This window comes from Colius striatus, chromosome 2 (assembly GCF_028858725.1).
Source record: "Colius striatus isolate bColStr4 chromosome 2, bColStr4.1.hap1, whole genome shotgun sequence".
Lineage (NCBI taxonomy): Eukaryota > Metazoa > Chordata > Aves > Coliiformes > Coliidae > Colius > Colius striatus.
In genome coordinates this window covers 86,722,590-86,745,723 of record NC_084760.1, presented here as the reverse complement: position 1 = coordinate 86,745,723, position 23,134 = coordinate 86,722,590, and the positions used below count along the sequence as shown (strand labels likewise).

General features: G+C 43.7%; 2 protein-coding genes and 1 long non-coding RNA gene across 4 annotated transcripts in view; 1 reads left to right on the top strand and 2 right to left on the bottom strand.

Moving 5' to 3' along the window:
• Window positions 1-316: 316 nt before the first annotated feature.
• UTP25 (UTP25 small subunit processome component) lies at window positions 317-17,939 on the bottom strand. The gene is made up of 12 exons (XM_061991367.1): window positions 17,812-17,939; window positions 16,690-16,729; window positions 15,329-15,578; window positions 14,344-14,550; window positions 12,140-12,228; window positions 10,412-10,822; window positions 9,060-9,279; window positions 6,859-7,061; window positions 5,434-5,616; window positions 4,669-4,781; window positions 3,274-3,519; window positions 317-2,493 (listed from the first exon to the last, which is right to left on the bottom strand). Exons 1-12 carry the CDS (start codon window positions 17,910-17,912, stop codon window positions 2,247-2,249), a joined length of 2,310 nt encoding a protein of 769 aa, XP_061847351.1. The 5' UTR covers window positions 17,913-17,939; the 3' UTR covers window positions 317-2,246.
• The window catches only part of MRPS10 (mitochondrial ribosomal protein S10), a 21,290-nt gene continuing 14,846 nt past the window's right edge, over window positions 16,691-23,134 (bottom strand). The window contains exon 8 of one of the 2 annotated variants that reach the window (XM_061991368.1): window positions 16,691-16,729. The gene's annotated coding sequence lies outside the window, so the exon portion shown is untranslated. Of the gene's footprint in view, window positions 16,730-19,863; window positions 19,930-23,134 lie in introns of those variants that run through there. The other variant, XM_061991369.1, reaches the window with a different exon arrangement.
• LOC133625014 (uncharacterized) lies at window positions 18,471-22,548 on the top strand. The gene is made up of 3 exons (XR_009818308.1): window positions 18,471-18,888; window positions 20,671-20,780; window positions 20,888-22,548. It is a non-coding gene; the product is annotated as an uncharacterized LOC133625014 (long non-coding RNA).

The window sequence follows — 23,134 nt, the reverse complement described above, 5'->3', positions numbered from 1 at the left end:
GGTATTGGAACAGCGTGGCCCCAGGGGCAGGAGGAAGCAAACACCTGGGAAGAGGAACTCCATCACACCAGTACAGAGATTTCGGCCCCCACGTCACCAAACCAGTCCGAGGTGAGACTGGCAGCACTGGCTTATAAGGCTCCCTACTAAAGCAAGGTAGATTTTGCCAGAGCAGAAAATTCTCATGCGTGAGCTCTCTATGGGCAATCACATATCAATTTGTGCCTGCATCTCAGAGCGCTAACTGAAAGCAGTGAAGAGGCTTTCACATGCTACTTTGGCAATCAGTGAGTTATAATTAGCAATCAATAGCAAAAATGTAAGACTAGCATATTCGTTTCAAATTTCAAAGTATGCTTGTCTTAGGAACAAAAAGCAGGCAGTTGATTTCAAAATTGTGAGGGTCTCAGGTTACAATTTGGCCCTACTCCCACCAAGGCACTTTGCTATTAACTTCATGGAGGAAAGAAAATTCCTTGCGTAGCCAAGGCTCTGGCATAAAACTCTGGCTGCTGCTTTAAACAGTAGCTGCACTGCACCATATTCTCTCCCTAAGCAGCTATCCCACTTTAGCTTCCTCAGAGGTCACCTCCTCACCGCTGCTAAGCACATCCGGTGTAGAAAGAAAATGCCTTAATCCTATTTTGTGTGCTTGTTTTCATATGCACAGACACAGTTCTCCCACATCGAGCTTAGGCCATACATCAAAAACCCTTGTTTGCAGCCGCTGCTGCCTCTGCTGCACGGCAGACAGATGCTCACAACTTTGCTGTGGCTGGCTCTTAATTCTCGTGTGCGACGGCAGAGGTACAGAAAATTAACAGAAATCGTTACTTTGAATGCAAAGCAAGACACTGCATGGACTTGCATGTCTATTAAATGACTGCAGGACTTCAGTTACTACAAGAGTTCACAGCCTCTGAGAAATACAGGAAGGAAGACTAGGATTAAAAAAATTACTAACATTATGTGTCTCGTTTACTTGAGTTTATTTCACTTTGATATATTTACTTAAGCTTCCCAGACAAGAACTTCCTCAAAACTTATCACAGGATGGATGTTTCTTTCTTGCATTTGGGATCACGCAGGCCTCACCCACCCCTCCACAGACCCATCTTCCTACAGTCCTAGCACATACTTCAAAACAAACACCTCATCTCTCTGCTTTTAGCTCCTTTTAAATTAGGCTTAGCTTTCTGGGAGAAGAAAAGACAGAAGAAGAGACATTACTGTGATACTTCCATGCTGTCCATAAGCAACCACTCAGAGAGGAAAAAACAAACCAACCCATCCGCATCCACGGTGTGAGATACAAAACTTGAGGGATTTGCAACTGCAGCACCTGCTTTTGTGCTCCACCACATTGCTTTGGTAATGGGGGCAGGTAGGCAGGCCTAGGCCTGTCTGCCTGACAAGTTCAGCTCTGTTTTCCTTTGGAAAAAGGAAAAAAATCCAAACAAACCTATCCCTGGTAAAACTGGCTGTCCAGAGGGGCTTGTTGTAAACAGAAGGCAGAGATATTTAGGGGACTCCAGGAAAAACACAAACCCATAGCTTCTACCCCAGCACATTCACAAATTCTCACTTGGACAAGTTCCTGTGTGACCTACTCTAGGTGGTCCTGCTCTGGTAGGGGGTTGGACTAGATGATCTTTTGAGGTCACCTCCAATCCTTAAGATTCTGTGATTCTCACCACTGTCAGGTTGAAGCAAGCTCAACCCTCATTTGACAACATGCAGTTGTGTCCAAGAGCTTTTCCCCGCACCTCCCTTACGCAGAGTTACAGAACAGTGACTGCATTACATATCCAGGCACATTTCTTCCCCAAGAATAAAGGAAAATGTTGCCTTTGATAAAAGAAATTGAGTTTTCAGCTACAACTGAAAATGAAGTCAAGCGATCCAATTAAAAGGGATTTATCAAAGCATTCACTCTTTACTGACCAGTAAGTTTTTCAACATACAAGAAGAATAGTTCTGGATTTCCTTTCTATACAAAAGAAACCCCCAACCTGCCCTTTTGCAGGTTATGTTACCCTGTCCTGACATCACTGGTTTCTTGAATAACACCCCTTGTTTCCCATTGGACAGAGTACTGAAATACAAAATTCAATATTGTATGAACATTTCCAACAGAATATTTAGGAAAAGGGAGTAAAAAGTTAACACTTTTTTAAAAAGCAACGTCAGGAAATGCATCAGGAGAAAAATGCAGGTCCTCTCAGTCACCTAGTCTGCAGCACCACTTATTCATTTTCTCCTGTAACAAAGAGGTGCACACTTTTCTTGGACTGTAGCATCTGAGCTGTGCGATCTATGCCGACCACCGCAGCCAATTTCTGAGCATCATACTTGGAGTAGAGCACAGTACAGGTCCAAGTAGCATCCACTCCACTGTCTGTGGCCTTCATCATATTACAAATCTCACTGTAGAAGTGAGAGTATGTTGGTAACTCATAGAAAATGAGGTTCCTAATGCCTTTTATTGTATACCTGTAGTGGGAAACAAAAAAGTAACTTTATCACCCATTTTTACAAAATGTGCATGTTAAAACATTGATCCTGTATCAGTTCTTCCAATTGCCATCGACTTCTGTACATGCCAGCTGAGGCTCAACTCTACAAACTTTGTGTTACAGGCTGAAGACTAAACACAAACGTGGAATTTTAGTGTGTGTGGGGGTGGCATACCTAAAACTGCCAGGCACAATGACTTCCTCTGAAGTACAGACTACTACCATTTTTTGCAGGTCTGAGTCTCTTTAGGTTGGATTTTAACATAGTGCAGCCTGACCAAATTGAGCCTCATGAAACTTCTATTTGCCAAAATATTCTGCCAAGAGAAAAAACTGTTCCATTGGGAAATTCTAAAGAGCTCTAGTCAGAATGTAGGAAATTTTCCAGGTGGCCTCAGCTGGCTGCACTGCATTATTGAACTGACTACATGGCCTTTTCCGGAGTTTTATGTAATTATTGTGGCACAGATGAACATGAATCAAGGGCACAATGAATCCCCTTTTGCAGGCTATGTCACCCTGTCCTGACATCACTGAAACATGGCAGAACTTACTTTTCTGAATAAAGCCCTCAGAATCTCTGCAAGGGACTGCTGACAACGTGCAAAAACTTTAAACCAAAAAGTTCTTACTTCAAAGTCCTCAGAGAGATTCAAACAGACTGAAAAAGGCATATAGCCCATCTACAAATAAGGTCAGACCCTGCTTCCCAAACAGCGCATGTGCAACTCAAAGAGGAAAACTGTCCACAATTCACCTTTTATAGAAGTGGAAGCGCTCAGTGAACAACAAAAACTGCTTCTCTCCCTTGAGAAAGAAGCGCCGTGCTCTGCAGACACCAGCCTTCTTTGTGTATTCACAGATGTGAGTGAAATTCAGATCCTCTTTCTTGAAGTAATTTCGAAGCCGCACATAGTCGAAGTAGGACGGGACGTAGACGAGCGTATGTGACATGACGGCGTCCCGGTACTCGGGCAGAACTTTGTTCACAAAAAACTGAAACCTCACGTGAAGAAAGCAAACCAGAGTTAACCAGAGATAACATTTAGCTTTCCAATACTGATGTGACCTCAGAGAAGAATGTCATCAGACAACAGACTACAGAAGACTTTGACTAGAGCAGTCCCAAACATGTGTATAGGCTGGGCAGAGAGAATGGACCAAGAGCAGCCCTGAGCAGAACTTGGTGTTGGCTAGTGAGAAGTTCAACTTGAGCTGGCAACATGTGCTCTCAGCCTAGAAAAGCAACCATATCCTGTGCTGCACCAAAAGCAGTGTGGCCAGAGCAGGAAGGAGAGAGGTGATTCTGATCCTCTACTCCACTCTCATGAGACCCCACCTGCAGCACTGGGTCCAGCTCTAGGGCCCCCAGCATAAGAAGGACATGGACCTACTGGAGTGGGTCCAGAAGCAAGCTACAAAAACGATCAGCAGACTGAAGCATCTCTCCTATGAAGAAAGGCTGGGAGAGTTGAGATTGTTCAGCCTGGAGAAGGCTCTAGGGGGAACATATAGCAGCCTTCCAGTATCTAAGGGAGCTGATAAGAAAGCTGGAGAGGTACTTTTTACAAGGGCATGTAGTAATAACACAAGGAGTAATGGTTTTAAACTAAAAGGGGGTGGATTTAGATTATTAGGATGAAGCTCTTCCCTTTAAGGGTGGTGAGGTACTGTAAAAGGTTGTTCAGAGTTTATGGATGTCCCCTCCCTTGCAGTGTTCAAGGGCAGGTTGGACAAGGCTTTGAACAACCTGGTCTAGTGGAAAGTGTCCCTGCCCACGGCAGGAGGTTGGAACAAGGTATCTTTAAGGGGCTCTTGCAACCCATATCATTCAATGATTGTATAGTTTTTCCTTCTTTAACCTCATAGTATTTTTACACATGTAGATTCTACACATGATTAAACAAAGGTTTAATCGGTACTACCCAGTTATGGTAAAGACTCGTATTCCCTTCCTAGACCTCACTCTCCGGTGAGATTCAGTATTCCCCTCCACCTGTGCAGAGCCTACCCTGGATCCAAAGACTAACAAAGGCATACTCCTGTGCTGAAATCACATTGTGCTCTGCAGCACGCTCAACTAAACCTGAAATTGCAGTCATTAGGGCAGAGCAAAATAGCCTGGAACACCTTGTACCTATTACAGAAGTACCTTGTATCTATTACAGAAGTTACATTTTCAGCTTCTAGCCTCCGAAAAACATGAGGAAGCTGGACCACAACATGGCTAATGGAGCCCATGAGCGGTAGGTTGTGGACGGCCACCTGTAAGGGAAAAGCAGGATGTTAAGGGAAGCAGCATTTCAAAGGCAGCCACGCTCCAGGCAGCTCTCTGCTCACATCTGCAAGCAGCACACAAGGCTGCGCTTAAGAAAGCTCCAACACAAAAACTACATTCATGAATACACATACCTGATCTGTTAAATATACATGACCACCACTTACACCCCAACTCCCACGTATTTGAGAGGGACAACTAAACTAAGGTTTTTACTCTTCCCGTTTCTTTCAAAGTAATAACAGTTTGTGCTTCTTAAGCAGTAGGAGAGTAAAGAAAAGGAGGCAGGCAAACCCTCCACTTAACAACAAAATAAATAACACCACATTAACTTGTGTTTGTCAAATCAAGAAACAGCAAGATCTGATTTTTGACATGAAACAGCTACCCATGAAAGAATGGCATCACTGCAAAGAGAGTAGTTCTTCATGCCTTTGGCACAGCATTAGAAATTGCCATGCAGCGTCATGGAGACTCAGACTGAGCTACTGGGGTAATGGAAGTGACGGGCACACAGATGGGCTTCCTGCAACTGCGTTACGGAATTTTTCCAAGTGTTGGGCTTTCTGTTCCTCCCCCACACCCCCCCCCCACGCCAGCATTTAAAAGGCTTTCATTTCAGCTCCTCTGTGAACTCACCTGCCCCACGTAATTGAAGCAGTGCTTGTTGAAGACAGAGTTGATCTGGGGGTTCTGAAGAGAGCTGAAGAGCAGTGTCTGGCGATAGTACTTGGACCAGTTACTGAGATTCGGCATTCGCACTCGGGAAAAGTCTACCCCATGGGAATCCAGAGGCAGCAGGTTCATGTGCTTCATCAGGTGCTGCACAGAGAGGCAGAAACACATTGCTACGGACCAGCCTCCACCCCTGCACTCACACCGCCAGAGCCCCAGCAGCAGCAAGGATGTGGGCAGGGACCAGCCAGACAGCACAGAACAGAAACCAGTAATGATCTGCCAAGACACAGCTGTCTGGAATTTACTGACCACAGCAAGAGTAATTTACTTGATTTCCCACAGCAGAATGGAAAGCTAGCATCTCTTTAGTCATCAGTAACAGTAACCTTTGCTCCCAATCTTTTCCCGCGGGGCAAGTATAATGGATTTGTTTGTTGCTATCAAAGTCAATAGGCTCAAGGTTTCCAAGCTAAAAAAAGCCAAGTGCGGCTCCCAATGCATTCAGGGGGAGTCTGGCTACAAGTGAAAAAATATACATCATTTTGGTATCACTTAACAATGCCTGGGACTGGCATCACTGAACACAGCATGCCAGGCAGACACACACAAAGGGAAAAACAGAACTCGTTCCTTAGATATCATGTAGGCTCACATGCCCTTCCTGGGACTCCCCAGGGAACAAGACACCTCCTGGACTCATCCAAAGTGTATTGTAACATCATGCTGCCAAAACACCTGGCCCAGGTACCTCAAAGGTGTTTCTATGTGGGGAAAAATCCCCAACCTTTCAATCTTTAACTTTTATTAACCACAAGCCAAAAAGTATGGGTCCTACTGCATACTAGCCACAATCTAAGAGCCACATTTTCATTACATGAATGGGAAAATCTTGGTGCTGTTTAACTTTGGACATGACTGATGCTCAAGTCTCTCCGCAGTCAGTGGAGACGACCGCTAGCTCCTCTTGCTTTCTGGAGGAACCTGAATTATGTTGTACAGATTCCTCGCACGGCTGCAATCTGACTGAAACGCTGGGCAGTCAGACAGCTAGTATATTTTTCTCACAGAGGTGATTAAAGGAATCATCATTATCTCACCCTGCAAGATAATTAAAATTGGACCCAAAAAAAATCTCTGATGAAATATGCCACTAAAGCAGCAAATACTAAGATTTACAGAGAACAGGTGCTGAACGCTACCAAAGTCTGTAGCAAGGATATTCTTAGTATATGGGAAATATCAGGGTGGAGGGAGGAAAAGGAACAGCCGTACACGTCTGGAACCAAGTCAGTAAAAAATAGCAATAGTGCTCACTGCCAAAGCTAAGTTCTAGCAGACCAACAAGACGCAGTACAACGCAAAAATGAATACATATGGCAAACCCACCAGGACATGTTCCCAATTCTGCATCAGGTAAATATCTGCTTGATCAATTATGAGAATTTCTATCGATGACAGGAAATCAAAATCTCTTTTCTTCTCCCCCTCTGCACCAATGATAGTCCTCATACCCAGGGGAGAGGCAATGATGATGTCCGAGGAGTAAAACGGGGCATACAGTCTCATACTCTTCTGAAGAATCGCAACGCCTGTCCGACAACAACCAACAGCACATTCTTAGATAAGGTCAATTATCAACCACATTCTTACAGCAGGCTCTTTCATAGCAATTTCCTACATTTCCTCTCCCTTCACACGTGCTAATGATTATAGCTGGCCTAAACCAATCTCTCTGAAACTCTGTTTATCCACCTCCATCTGAAAAGCACTTGGCAGACTTTCATGGAGTTTGGCGAACCCTTTCCATAGTTTTTGGGGTTTTTCCCCCTAGATTTTTCACAGCCTGGAGAACATTTTTTTTTAATAATTTTCTTGCTAAAAAAGGGGATGAGGAGGCTGAAAAACTTAAGGTGAAAAAAAAGCCGAAATTATTAACTGCTCCTTTCTCCCTAAACTGCAGACTGCTATCTCTGCATTAGGCCCTACAGTAACTCTTACCTTAACATTGCACAAAAGACTCGGTGTGAATCTCCTGACTACAAACTGCCTTTATTCACAGGGACACGAGAGTTCTACTAGAACACAAGGGAAAAGCTTCTTCATGTGACAACGACTAAGAGCCTTGCACTTTCCCCACTGCTTCCAACACTACAATGTTGTGGTCCACATGCTGAATGGGCTTATACATCACCTCTCATGCTAAAAAAAGGAAAAGGAGTTTGCTACCTGTGTGGTAACTACATGGTAACACTGCTAGGACCCACAGTTTCCTCATCTTAAAAATCCAGGTAGTCTGGGCCGTATTCAATCCCCCCACTGCTACGTGCCCAACAAATGTGTTTCCTCTCTCTCCCTCTCTCTGTGTGAAGGCAGCCATCATGGGCACAGCTGAAGGCACTTGCAAGTATTTCACACAGATATCAACAAGGACCTCTCCCACTGTCCATTTTAAACCAATGATAAAAAAAGCAGAAAGAAAAAGAAAGGTACAATTGGTTGAATTTCCAGGAAGAAGATATCACCTGTCACAGCATACAGACCATTTAACAACATCAAGGGGTTTTTTCTGTTTAAAAATGGGAAACGGGTGGTTGGGAAAAGCATAACAAATGTGCTTTAAATTAGATCTTTGTGCAGAAGTAAGAGGGTGTGAGGCACAGTAAGAACGGATAATTATTCTGCTTCTGTGATTTGCTTCTGCAAGTAACAGCACTGAAATTTTCTTCAAGCATTTCTTCACACCTAGTAAGAGCATCAAGCAGATTGTGGTAGGGGAGAGGACTGAAAGGAAAATTATGATGCTGCTGAAAGTAAGATGCTGTCAGGCAAAGATATACTCACTGGGGAACAAAGAAAGACCAAGTGGGACCTGCTTGCATCTTTCACTGTATCATCACATCTCTTGGGATGCCAATTTTTGTTTCAAGGGGCAATAACTTCAAAAGCCTCTGATTTGTTAAAATTAGTGAGAAAAAACTGCCTACTCATCATAGCAGCTCCAGGAACCAAGCCACTAGCTAATTCTCTGCATACTGAGTTACTAAAACAGCAAGAGATTACAATATTATGAAACAGTCTCTCAAATTTGCTGCTTGCCCAATGGTCCTGCTTGCTGGCTACTCCTTTGATTTCATGAAAACCATGGGCAGCACAGTAGAAAACTACTTTGCTCAGTACTGAGCTTTAATTTTGTTCCAACCATTACTGATTACAAGAGACATAGTGAATAGGCTGATTAAATCCCAAATTATTATTTTTTCGATAACATGAAAGACTTTGCTGCATAATCAAGCACATCCTCTTTAAAACGAGGTGTGGGCAGTGCTGCTACAACAGAGCAATTGTTGCATTTAAAGTGGTTCTGAGATTGATGTGAAAATCCTTACTTTTGTATTTTATCTTCTGCTTTAAGTTCTGGCAAGGCAAGAAAGACTTTCAGAAAAACCAAAGTTGACAGCGCAAAGCCAGCATGAATACCACAGAGCCTAGAGTCTCACCAGAACCTCCAGCCCTGATAACTCCCAGACATTGTTGCTAACTTCTCAGTGCTTTCTAAGCTAAAAATCATCTGTTCAGTAGGTCATTACCAATTCTGAAGTGGTCATCAATGTTGCCAGCAAAGACAGCTTCATAATCTTCAGGTCTTTTGAGGTTGGGGGGCTTCTCTTCTGGGTCAGAGCCAAATTCCCCTTTGAAGCGCTTTTTATTACTTACATCTATTTTTCTTTTGTCATTGACTTCAAGAAGACTGATTAAAACATGCACGATCCGCAAAGCACATTCCCTGAAGGGCACTATCATCAGTACCTGTGCAGAACAGTTACAACAGAATAACCCATAAAATATGAGCACTCACTGACAACTGTACATTAACCCTTTTTTTTTTTCCCCTTGGGGCATCTGTACTATCAAACCAACACAACTCTGACCTGCAGCAAGGTGGGAGGACAAGCTGCCAGGCAGTGTGACCAGGTACTGGCCAGCAGCTTACTGTGGTGCCCCATCTCACTCAGGGGACCATTATAGGGGAACTAAAAACTGAGCCCCTTCTCCTATTCGCTCTACCCTGCAAGCAAGAGCTCCCACAGAGCACAGATAGGGCCAACGGCTGCTCTGGGATGGGTGGCAACAGGCTGTGCATGACACTCAGAAATATAAACATCTAACTAGGGAGTCAATGCAGAAACCAAGGGCGTTTGTCAGATGTGCAGCAAAGACAAACTCAACATCAAAGCTGTTCAGCAGGTAGCTGGCACCACCAGTGACAGGCTAGCCCTGGTCACACACACCTGGTTAACAAGAGGGTGCTGGGGATCCAAGGAGCCCTGGTTTGAGGCCCAATCCAGCAACTATGATGAGTGGTCTTGAAAACAGGACTGGGATTCCCTGAGGTTCTCCCACATACAGAAATATCCATCCACGCTGGGAACTCATAGAATCACAGAATCATGTTGGTTGGAAAAGACCTTTAAGATCATCAAGGTCCAACCACTAACCTAACACTGCCAAGCCCACCTTACAAGTGCCTAATGACAACAAGACTTCTGGGACAATCCCCACTGGGTGACAGTCTACGTTACACGCACCACCACTGAAGATCAAAGTGGAGGCACCTTTCTGTACTGATAGATTTAGAAATGGAAGCAGGAAGCAGTGACATGTCAGTGACAGGGAGACAAAAGAAAAACACGAGTCAAACTCATGGCTCAGCACAGACACAGGGTGGCTAACAACCCTGTGCACACTGCTTCTAGCAAGGTATTTGCCCTCACTGCAGCAGATGGCTTCCAGGCATAATAAAGGGATGTGCCCAGGAACACACCACTTGAGAGGGCAGCAACATAAATACTTCTGGATAAACCACTGGGACATTTACATGACCTGATGAGCCAGCCAGGGTGGGGACAGGGGGAAAATCACAGTAAGGAAGCTCTCTTACCTTAGGTCTTGTCAGCCCCTGATCCCTGTAGTCATCATTGGCTGCCCCTGGTTTTTGGTCTCTCCGTTTGGCATTGTTGCTGAGCACCTGGGAATTTGCCTTCAGAACGTGGTTCAAGGCATGCAAGCAGTAAGCATGCCGGATTTCTTCTCCATTTGTTAAAGCATTTCTTTCTGGGTAGAACAAGTCCCGGTATGTATTCATGATACAGAAGAGCTCTCTTTGTAACGGTGTAAAGGAAGCATCACTTGGTTTGTTCACTGAGGACAGAAATTCTTTATTCACTTTTGGCCAAGTAGATTCTAAAGGCTTGTGAAGATAAAGCTGTTTCATGTCGACTTCTTTCTCTGCTTTCAAAGTTTTAGGTTTCTCCAAAGTGGAATAAAATGTTAGTTGGCCCAGCCTTGGCCACTGGAAAAAAAAACCAAACAAACCCAAAGAGGAGTCACATATGTCAAACTTCACACAATTTAAAGTACATCACCACAGCTGGCAGTTCAACCAAGTTGATTAAATTTGAAAACTTATCTTTTTATAATACAAGTTCAAACCTCTTTTTTTGACCTGCAGTCTCTTTTAGAGTCTGCCAGGGTAAATAACAATACACCTCAGCTCAGTAGATCTGGATGTATTTTGCAGTGATCCGTCTACAACTGTCCCCATATTACAGATAAGAACAACACCTACCGAATCCATTCAGTAAATCAAGGGCACAAACCAGGGATGAGAACCCTGGAATCTGATGGTGCTTGTCATGCTAAGTTATGTACTTTACTTAAAGATAAAAACAAAACTCCATTAAGGACTAAATCCAGAAATTGTAAATCAGTGGCTAAATGCAGTCTTGTCAGGAGACTGTCTGATTTTGAGAGCAAAAGCCGTCAGCGTAGTAGGGGAAAATGCAAAACTTTAAGCCTTCTGCTGTACAAGTTGGTCCTATCTATCTCCGTAAAGTAGGTACACCAAGTTGAGTGAAGACACATCACACATTGCTTCAGGTGGCACTGGCATTTTTGGCCACCATGTTCCAAAAAAAGAAAAAAAAAAGAAAAGAAAAAAATGTTAAAAGCACAGCTTTCTCTCTGACTGACTATTGGATCTCTTCCAATGAAAGTCACCCAGCATATGGCTGACCAGAATGAAAGGCATCTCTCCAAAATCAGATGTGAAAAAGTTAGGAAGCAAAGGTTTGTCTAAAAATGAGTATTTTGAAAACCCATACCCTCTGTCAAGCAATGAGATGGTTTTCTGATACTGTAATTCACTTTTTATTTCGAGTATTGGCAATATAACTGTCAAAGTCCCCTTTACTGGCTATTAAAGCTGTACAGAGATATGGCCACCTTGAAGCAAGAACGTGAAACTGTATCATAGGTACTTTTAAGACTGTACATGGTCAATTCTGAGGTCCACTTGCAGAACACACCCCTCAGAAACTAGCCCCTGCTTCCACCTGGTGTGCAGAGCACTAACCATGTGTGTTTGGGACTGCGGATCAAACTCCAAAGCTGTGTCTTTCAGACTATGTCACCATACACCTGCATAACAGCAGACTTCCAGCTCTTGCTCAGCACCGAGGAAGAAATCACTGCAGCAACATGAAAAAAATCTTGACAATTCCAGTGCCAAAGGCTAATAATAACAATTACAAATCCATTTTACTTGTATAAAAGAATTATTTAATCCAAGCATCTTTAGGAACTCTGTATGGCTATGGAACATTGTTACCTTGCTTTGACTTGAAGTTTTAGGAAGCGTAGACAGTTTTTCTACTTCTTTTTCTTCAAGTTCTTTGTCCATGTGCTGTTTAAATGGATCTATTTATAACAACAGGCAAAGAAAAAAAACAACCAAACTAGCCTGAGAACTATTGTAGCTAATACTGGAATCAAATTTCAGAATGGATTTGCAAATGAGATGAACAGTTTCCATGCTGGCCAGCACCACAGTTAGAACCAGTTATTTCAAAGCACTTGGAGATGAGAGAAAGGATGTCAAATTCTCTCTACAAGAACAGATTTGACAGATTGCATTAAAAAAAAAAAAGCACTTATGAAAGTACTAGAACTTTCAGTCACAAAGCAAATGTTGGACAGGAAAGCAATACATAGCAGAAAATGCTGCGGCAATTTTCTGCTTTGAGTTCTGACATATCCATCCCTTGTGGGTGAAACCGGCTGTCAACAGTAAAGACCCAAGTGAACTTACTGCCCTTCTTAATGTATAAACAGTTCTGCCCAGGGCTTTGCATCTTTGGCCAGTAATATGAATATAGTTTGTGATACAGCAGAGAAAGATTAGGGGGATTGTAGAGGAAGGGATGCAAAAATTGCCTTAAGTGAACAAAAGTCTGATTTAGCTAATCAGCATTTCTTTTTGGAAAGGAGAGGGAAGGAACTGTAAAATCATATTACATTCAAAGACACTGGCATGCATAAAGTCACATGCAATGCTTATTTTGAAAGCCAAGCCCTGTGTACTGCTTGCAGCACAGCAGCACTCACTGCATAAAGAAAACTAATTAGAGAACACTAGTGTCTGCCAATGGGTATCTAAGCCCACATACAAGTTACCCAGGCAAAAGTCAAGACTAATCCTGACACTGTTGAGAAAATCTCCCCAGCAACACCAATGAACAGGATATCACTTAATTGTAATTCAGGCTCTCTCTTCAGTTGAGTTTTACTGATTCCAGCATTTGTCAGACAAAGTAGAGGGAACAATGTGAAGCACTTTCAGGAACTCCAGTGACCTCAGGACCAGGGTAGAAATTCATTCCCCCTCCACCATCTTAGAAGACTGATTTTCTATAATAGATTATGAAGCCACTTCCAAGCTACAGGAACCCACTGAAAAATAGTGCATCATTTATAGCTTGAACAAAGCTGTTAGGATACTTAGCATGCAGTTGGAGAGCTATGCTTCTCATTAAAATGCAATGCCAAAAGCCTAAGTAATATTCTCATGGTAACAAGAACGAGCTGTTTTTTCTATCACATGGCCCTTTGATGCTTCCACACACTTCATGTATCAACTAGGCTGCCTCCCAGATCTAATGTCAGCTGCTGCTCCGAGATGACAAGCCAGCATCACTAGGGATGCTCCAAACATATTTCTCTCACAAACTCTGCCATCTGATATTTTATGCTCTGTGGTTTTAATACGAATAGAAGCTCCGCAAGTGCCAATGTGTGGCATATCAGCGAACAATCACACCCCCATGCACACAGTTATTTGTATTACCCATGGTGGGACGGCTCCAATACTGAAGCTCAGACTGTTCCCATCATCGTGCTGCAGCGTCGAGAATCTGGGCTACACCCTTAGAAGATACCACTGTAGCTGCTACACTGATGCCTCATGCCTTCCTGATCCCCACGCAGTCAGACTCCTCTGCATAACCTTTCAAAATTCAGAGAGTTCCTGAGCATTTCTCTAAATTACTGTGGCTGCCCCAAGCTTCCCAGAATCTCACCTCTAACGCCACTGAGTTGTGAAGGATGCCCTCACAGGTCAGTGCTGCAATTATCTCCTGTGCTATCTGTGGCAAGAATATCTTCCGTAGCCAAATGCAGGCTTGCAGGGTCCTTCATATTACACTAGCTTTTTCAATTACCGTGGAAGGAATGGTACCAGACTGCACCCTCCATGCACACTTCTACTTGCTGCTATTTCAAGTTTTATTAGTCGTAACAGCAACTCTGCAGGCACCCCAGTCCAGAGGGACTATGGAGAGCAAATGGCTGAGCTACATGCCTGCAGTAGCGTTAAACATCCCTTATGGAACCTGCTCACGCGCAGGCAACACCACAAATAACGTGGCAGAACGACTCAGAAGCCGTATAGCATATCATTAGGGTGTTTGATAATTTACACGTTGACAGATACTCCTCTAGAGGCAGATCTCTAAACATAAATATACTGTGGTTTACCTTCTGAAAAAGCTTGTGAAGAACTGCTGTCTCTCTTATCTGCACTGCAATCTCCACTCTCCTCTTCCATGAAATTGGTTTCCAAGCTAAATTCAGATTCATGTTTCACATCAGTAAACTCCTCAATTACCCCATGACTGGGGTCACAAGAGGTATTTGCGCCATCAGCCTGCTCCTGGCCAAGCGTCTGCTCTGCTGTGTCTGCAGCTGTGAATTGTTAAGAGAGAGAAATGGGTTACACTCTCCTGGAAAAGTTACTGTCTGCAGCTACCTCATGCCAGCTAGGCAGTTCCCTTTACCATTTTTTTTTTCTCCCACTACTCTATCCAAAATGATCAAAGTGGGTTTTGTAGTCTACAGCAAAAAAGGCTTTTGGCTCTCATGCCAAATGATACATAACACACTGCACATGTTTCCCCAGAGAAAATCAAAGAAACTACCTATTTGTGGAACACAAGTTTTGGTTTCCAAAGACCCCGAGTAACTGAAAATAATAAGCTGGCTCCTCTCTTTCAGAATTTCTTTCCAGACTTCATGAATGAGGATGCCTCGTCATAAAGGAGGAGGTTTCCTTCCTATTTACATATTCTTTCCTCCGCTATGAGGAGGCAAACCTTTCCCTCCTCTCGGTGGCAGCAGCCAAGCCAGATGCTGAGCGCGAGAACAGCTTGCGTCTCCCATGAGTGAGTGAGAACCCCTGGTATGCCGCTCCATGTGGATTTCCTCTGTGCTGCCGCACAAACAACATCTGAGGGAGCAGCAGTGGGCTGTCTGCCCGAAAATGAGCACAGCTACCCTCTCCCCTACTAAATCCTTCAGCAGCTGCTGCTCCCACCCACACAGAGGCAATGGAGCAACAGAGTATCCAAGCCAGAAGAGCACCCAGCCAACAAGCCAGTCAATACCCAAATCCTGGCTAAAAACGTACATTTCAAACCTTCTAACTGAAACAACATTTACCAAAGCATGGGAAAAGACAAACTACCTTCTTCCTGCTCTGGTACATCATTCTTATCTTCTTCCCCTCCATCTGCTTCTCCGGTCTCCTGTGAGCCTTCACTGTCCATTTCTGTCTCACTGTCCTCAGCTTCTTCAGACTCACTTTCATCTTCCTCTTCTTCACTCGCAGACTCAGGAGAGGTCTTCAGGGTAGCCAGGAGCTTATGGTACACAGAGACCTGTTCCACTTCAGTCTCTGAATCGCTTTCTGAACTTGACTTATCAGAGTTCTCAGACTGGAAAGGAAAGCACGAGCGTAACACAACAATAGTAACACTCTTATTAGGCAGACAGCAAATACTCTCACCTCTAGTTCCAAGGTTGTGTTTTCCCTCTTCCCTCCTACCCTCATGCAAATCCAATGGAAAAATCATTCCATTGTGAAAACAGTTATGACTGGACATCACCATGCAGATTTTGAAAGCATCTTGACAGACAGGCTGAAGTGCCTCATCCTGCACTGGTTTGACTTAGAGCATCACTCAGTTCTTTCAGTTTCAGCTGAGTACATTTGAACTCCACAAACAAGGCATTTGCTAAACTGGCACTGGACTTGCTCCCCCCAAAAAATACATACAGACAAAAAAACCCAACAAACTGTAGAAGGGCACACATACAAGGGACAGAGCACACTGAAAATGCTCCCGGCTTTCAAGAAAGTAAATGAAATAGCCATCAGCTGACAAGTTGACTAGGGAGTTGCAGGTCCACAGGTTTGGCTCAGCTCTAAAGCTCTGACCTTCAAACAAGCCAGACTCAGAGCCAGCTGTGTCCCGGGCTTGCACAAACCAACAACAACAAAAAAATCAGTAAAAAATGAGTAAATAAAATAACTTGTTTCCTTTAGCAATTTTGTGTATTAATAATGAGGATAATTAATTGTTCCACACTGAGGCTCTGAAGTCTTTTATCAGTCAGATAAAGGAAGATACTTTTCTTTAAGTCAGAATTTGGTAAAGTACTAGCAAACTGAAGAAGAGGCATGAGCACTAACATATTTCTTCCTTCACCACAGAACAAAATACCTCCTAACTCTTTCAACACCAAGTTTATTAAAACAGCTTAAACTATGATTTACTTTTCACCGTGACCAAGTAATACGCAAAAAGCCTAAAGAACAGTAACATTATGCCATGCTGCTTCTGCCTTCTCACAGTAGGGCAGTTCTCACACACTAGAGAACAATTCAGAGCCACACAAAAATTACTTTTTTTTTATTTATCTTAAGTGCAGTGTTTTCTATAGGGAATAACTTAACCTGGATAACTTGGTAACATGAGATGCCAAGTGTTTTACTTCATTGAACTATACAAACATGAAAATACAGAAGAAATAAAAATATATTACCAGTTCACAGATTTGAGTTGCTTCTGGTCTTCCAGAAACCCTGAAAAGAAAGCAGTGGAACATCTTACTCTGCCAAAGAGTCATACAAGTCTTAGAGAAGTGAGGAGAGAGCTTAAAACCAAAGCCTCACACAATTCTCCCTCAAAAAACAGCCTTGGCACCTACCCTAAGAGGTCACCCTCTCGTTTGATGCTACATCCACTTGCAAATCCTAGGCACCCAAGCGTTATAATCTTAGGAATTTAACTACAAGAGCAATTTGTACAACAAAGTCAACCAGAGCAAGAGCCTACCTCTAGTGTTAAATATCGGTCTGTGACGTGGGAAAAAAACCCCATGTACAGCAGGAAAATCAGCATTAATTAACCAGTGTTGGGACTGCAACTCTACAAACAACACATTGTATAAGCTGAGCTTCAGCTAGTCTCATTTCTTTCAAAAAGATGTGGAGCTTTGAGTGTGACAGTGTGTTTTGCATGAGGTGAGGCTCAGGACATTGGCAGGCCAGGACTCTGCCTTTCACCCTAAGAGACATACACCAGAGGAGACCCAGAGTACACCTGGATAACAGACCTTAACCCTATTTGCCTGCTACTGAAAGCATATAATGTTAAATTGAAAGGATGACCTGTTGGCATTCTCCTCACAGATTTCTAAGACTTTACAGCAGCAAGGAACCACACAGCATTTGCACTAAGCAGCTCGTTCCTAATAAGTTTACAGAGGGGTCCAAAAGTACAGTATTCTTTTTGACATGCAGACAGCCTGCTAAGGAAACCCCGGTTCTTGTCACACTGGATCTTCAGTGCTGTCTTTTCATGGACTTTGCAAGATAAGAAAGGGGAGGGGAACAAGCTGGATGCCTGAAGAGGCAAGGGCCTGACCAGGTGCCAGAACAGGAACCTAAGTCACACTCCTCTGCTTCTCCACTCCTCGTGGCAGCCTCTGGGCTGCACAAGAAGACCGTATATTTATTACAAGCCAGACTTTCCAGACTGAACCCAGACTTTCGACCCTTCCTTCCTTTTCCGAGATTTTAAGCCGAGGGGCCGCAACGCGCAGACAACACCCCTCCTTCCCTGGGGTCCCGGGCACGGTGCGTTTGGGCCGGCGGGCACTCACGGGTCATGGAAGGGGTGCTGCTCCCCGAAGTCCCGCAGGTGCTTCTTCTGCCTCTTGCTCAGGCCACGCGCCAGGTCGCGCCCGCCGCGCCGCTTCCCCATGGCCGCCCGGCACCCAGCCGCGCACAGCGCTTTACGGCACGCGCGGCCGTACGGCGGAGCGGCTGTCGCGCCTCCGGCCGGCGGGAGACGGCGCGGCGCGGGGCGGCGCAGGTTGGGCTGGCACGCGTGCCGCGCTGCGGAAGGGCAGAAGCAAAGCGTCGCACCGGCAGGGATGGTTTGCCCCAGATTGTGTTGAAAATCAAGGTCCCGAGAACGCGCCTCGTAACCAAGAGCTTGGCGTGGGCTGCAAGCTGCGGGCGGGCACGCTCCAGCGAGCCGTAGTAGCGCAGCCACGCAGGGGCTGCCCTCCTCCCGCGAGTCTCGGCCCGGCCTGCGGTGCCCAGGAGCCACGGGAGCTGGCTGCGGGGGGGCAGGAGACACGTTAAAGACTGCTGCTTTGCTCTTTGTGCAGCGTCCACCGCACCTTGGTGCTGTTGTACGGCGGGGGTGTGTTTTTCCCCGAATACACGTGGGGATACGACCAGGCCAGCACGGGGGAGGGGGGTTTGCGCAGACTCCCATTTCTGCTCCGGAAATGGTCAGCAAGTATAAATAGGAATTAAAATGAATTCTTACATCATTATAGTTTAACACAACATGATGTCTGTTTAGATACAGAAGCAGTAATAATCCTAATGCTATCTGAGCTGCCCAGAAGGCTGATCTGCTATATATGAAGGATACTAAAAATGGCGTATTCATGCGGCTGCTACAGCATCTTCCCAAGCTTACCTGTGATCTGCAGTGCTTTGCTACATAAGCTACATATTTTCCCTACGTATTTTCTCTACAATAAGGCTAGAGTAGGGAGGAGGCCCAACAGTAGTCCTCAATATTCACACTGCTTAAATCTAAAAAGTAAAACCAAAAGCTCCAAATGAAACAGCACTAAATTCTGGATCTTCAAACATCTTGCTGCAGAACCATAATGCACGCTGCTGCAAGGGTGAAGTTGAATGCTGTGGCGTGTATGAAGGTAATTCCCCAGAAACCACTTTGTGTTGCGTCAAATTAGAAACTGAATTCAAACTCAATTATTTGCTTTAAAGTTCTCTGTATTCCTTATATCCCTGTTTCTGTATGACCTAGCAGAAACTCCTCTGACCTTCGCTATGGAGGGGCCATAAATAGAGTTGTCGGACAGGACTCTGCTGCTTCTACTGATGCTTTCCCTCCTATAAAATATACACAACAGATTTTGGTCTGTCTCCCGGAGAAGAGTACCAGAACTGTGTGGAAAAAAAGGGATAATTTCAAAGAGGATGTCAGCATGGAATATTTTTGGAAAAATGGTTCAGAATCACAGAATGGTTTAGATTGGAAGGGACCATCTCGTTCCAACCCACCTGCTATGGGCAGGCACACCTTCCACTAACCCAGGTTGCTCAAAAAACCCCATCCAACCTGGCCTTGAATACTTCCAGGGATGGGGCAACCACAGCCTCTCTGGGCATCTCATTCCAATGCCTCACCGCCCTCACAGGGAACTTCTTCCTAATACTTAATCTAAATCCTTCTTTGTGTTAAAAGCCATTACGTCTTATCACTACATTCCTTGGTAAGAAGTGTTTCTCTCTTTCTTGTAGGCTCCCTTTAGGTACTTGGAAAATAGCAGTACCTGCAATCTAAGTAGGTAGTTTGTCTTGACTTGAAGGCATCTGTGGATTTGACTGAAGTAAATGTATTAATTGGACTTCGGTTACACAGAAGTCTCCAGGAGTTAATCCTTCCTGTTGTTATAATACCACTGTCTCCCTATTCAATAAACCCAGTGAAGCTGACAAGACTTTACAGATGAAACCTCCAGGTACAGAAGTTGTCTCAGTCCAAATCATTCTCCTGACCTGCTGTACCAAGTACTCCCACAGAAGACAGACAGCAGTGGCAGTCAGCTGGGGCCCAGCTGTAGCAATTTCTATAGTAGGCTCCTGTCAAAGCCAACACGTGTGTGTAACACTGACTAAAAAGAAACTATTTCCAACTAGCAGGTTTTTTTGGTAGAGTTGGCAGCCATGCTCTGCAAGAAGAAAAAAAATGCCAGTCAATCCTGCTGCTGTCAGCACTGTGAAAAAGGAGGTTTATTTTTATGTTGCAATAACTGTTTCTTGTTGACTTCTACAGTTTGGCATCAAGAGACAGCAGGAAGTGCAGGAGTCTTTGTTCAGAGCTGAACCACAAGGGCTCTGGAGAGTTTTGGGGACTGAAATTGGGCTCAACTGCTAAGGCACAGAACAGCTGGGAGCCTGGGCATTCATCTTAAAATGACAATTAAAAGAACAAAGGGAAATTACAAGAACTTGGTAGTAGTGCTAGTAAAGATAAAGCTTGGATGCAAGTGGTGTTTGTAGACTCAACAATTCTGGCTATGACAGTGTTTTACACTACTTAGTTGAGTTTCATTCTGATTTGAAATGTTGCCTTATGAATTAAAAACACATTAATCTTGTCATGATCGGAATGCCAGCACTTGCTTCTGTCATCATTTATTCACACGTCTTTTGACACCAGGGATACTTTCTACCTGCTTGCAAGATTTAGGCTTGTAGCTGAACTTCTAGTCACCCCATTTTCCTGCATCCTGACTACAATTTAACCCTCAATGTTGATTACACTCTTGAGACTGCTGCCCCTTTTCTCCTTGACTCCTTTCTCCCTCCTCCCCACCACCTTTCATGAACAGGATCCTGCTTGGGTATGATTTGGTGCTTAGGATTAAACTGATTGTGAACTACTTAAAACACTGCACTACCATTCACAGACACACTTCCAAAGAGGCTTTCCCAGGAGCTTAACACCTCAGCTTCTCTGTGGTGAGGCACAGGCAGCAAAGCAGCACTGACCTTGATATCCCATGGGACCAGTGAGCAGGTAACCACTCGGTGTGCTATAATCCCTTTCTTAAATTAGATCTCGCTTTGTCAGAGAATGTGTAGCGAGATCAAAAATTCTTATTTTTTCATATTTCTAACTTACAGGCCAGATGGAACACATTTTTCCCAAGGCACTCAAGAGGAGGAAGATGTAATGGAAGTCCTTTCCATTTGGTATCTGGCGCTATACGAATAACAGCTACAAGTCAGCCTCTGTAATCTCTGTTGAAGCCTTTTTTCCATGTTAGACAACTGCAAACACGCTAATGTAGGCGCTGGGTAACACACATGGCGGGCTTGTACAAATAGGTCCCTGTTAAGGCAGCGTTTTCCCCTGAGAGTGGGAGTGGTGTGGGAAGAATGCCATCCGGGGTCACTGGCAGAGCTGCCTCAGACACCCAGGGCCCTCTGGTCAGTGGGGAGAGCTTTTCCACAACTCCGTTTGGAACAAAACACAATTGCTAATCACTCCTTCAGCTTACACATTTTAAACCACGTTGCTAGCTGAACTTGCATTTCTGAAGAAGTGACTGGAGCTCCCAGTTGCTGGCATGATCATGTACCACCAGCAGTGTTCTTCTTACAGATTTGCTATGCACTGGTGCCTTTAATTGCAGCAATAATATTGGAAAGAAAACCAAGGCAAAAAGCCTGAATTATCTGTAATCTGTTCTGCTGACCTCATTCTGTCAGCAGCCACGATTAAACCCCATCAGCAGAAGGTTGCTGCTGCTACCTGTGCATCTTCAGCACTTTTATCTGCGTGACATGTTCCAGACACATGGTTTAGAAAAGCTGCTTCCTTCATTTAAGAACTCTGCTAACCTGAACCTACAGATTCCTTGTTGCTAGCTCAACTGCCTTCGTTCTTTTGTCTCATTTCATTTGTCAGTGCAGCAACTCACTTCTATGCTTTTCTTTATCTCTCTTTTTCTACTTCTACTTTCTCCCTTGTGAGATGCAGTTTTTTTATTGTAGTGTGTATTTCTAACTGGAATAAATGTATTGATCACACTCTCTTCCTAACCAGATGCACAAAAGGAGAGCTTACCCTCACATCATTTTGCCTCAAGTTACTTAGGCAGTGCAAGTTACACCATGGACTGCGGCATATAGCTTACGAAGTTGAATGCTTATTTATTTACTATATGCTGTTTTGTGGCACGTAACAAAAAGAAAGATGCATAACTTTTAATATATTGGCTTGAAGCAATCTGAAGGGTAAAAGAAAAGTTAATTTCTTCTTTCATCTCAGTCCATCCTTGCTTAATCTTCTCTGTTGCCTCTTTCTATACTCACTCCCTTCCTGCTAAGTTGGCACCTATGCATAGGCAAGTACCTTGATTTTGCCTTGATGTGCTATTTGCATAAATAATAGAATATTTATGAAGAATAACAAGAAAATTAATAGCAATGAAAAAAACCAAAAAGGAGAGTCATGACCAAATATAGTGTTTGGCAGCTGCTGACTTAAAATATACAATGATATTTTTATCACAAAAAAAACCCAAAACTTTTTACTTACTCACAGGCTACTTAACAAAATAGAAAGTTCTCTGCACCAGAATATGAGTACCCCTGGAGGGGGCCATTTCAGCAGCCCAGTTAAGATGCAGGACTGTTCAGGATGTGGCATGACACAAATGCTATCACTCTCTGAAGCTAACTGGAGGTGCTATGCTGACCTATTGAAGGAACAGAGCATGGCTGTATTGAAGGTGACATTTTAAAAACTTATTTATCCCCTTTTCTCTAGTGTTTAATGATCAACAAAACAATTATTCAAGCAAATATTTTTTCCTTATGTAAGCAAGTTGCTTGTTTATTCTTAAGCAAAACACATTTAGCTAAGAAGAGAACTGCTGGTGCTTTTGTATTAAACATTTGTTTTCAAATAGCCACATTTAGCCTACTGTTCTTATTTTGCTGAGGGAAACTAAGTTTAGAGCCTGCTTTGCCACTATTGTTTTTTGTGTTTTTTACCACTGTGAGCTGTATTTCGAGTGATGGTGTTGAAAATCAAGCTGCATTTTTTCTGACAAGAAAATGGCTGATACAATTACTGATACTGTAATTCCTATAGTGCGGTTACTGTAATGTACTGTTAATGTAAAAAACACTACAATGAATTTAGTATTCTTTAAAGAACTACCAAGCTTACACACTGAAAAACTAATGGAGAATAAGACAGCATCTTATATGTAATTCTTAACATTTTAGTTGGGGGAGGGGAGGCACTTCAGAAATATCCAAAGTATACTAACTACATAAGCTGTCAGAATCCATGTGTTACAGCAATATTAGCTTTAAAAGCCCCTCAAATTCATAGCTGAATTGCCTGCTGGGTAGATA

What these genes read in the sequence shown, in the direction of transcription:
- UTP25 (XM_061991367.1), bottom strand. Translation starts at nt 17,912, where the DNA reads ATGGGGAAGCGGCGCGGCGGGCGCGACCTGGCGCGTGGCCTGAGCAAG. An exon ending in TGATGACCACTTCAGAATTG is followed by an intron (nt 7,062 to 9,059) that starts GTAATGACCTAC and finishes GTTGTCGGACAG; the next exon opens with GCGTTGCGATTCTTCAGAAG. An exon ending in ACTTCTGTAATAGATACAAG is followed by an intron (nt 3,520 to 4,668) that starts GTACTTCTGTAA and finishes TCTTCACGTGAG; the next exon opens with GTTTCAGTTTTTTGTGAACA.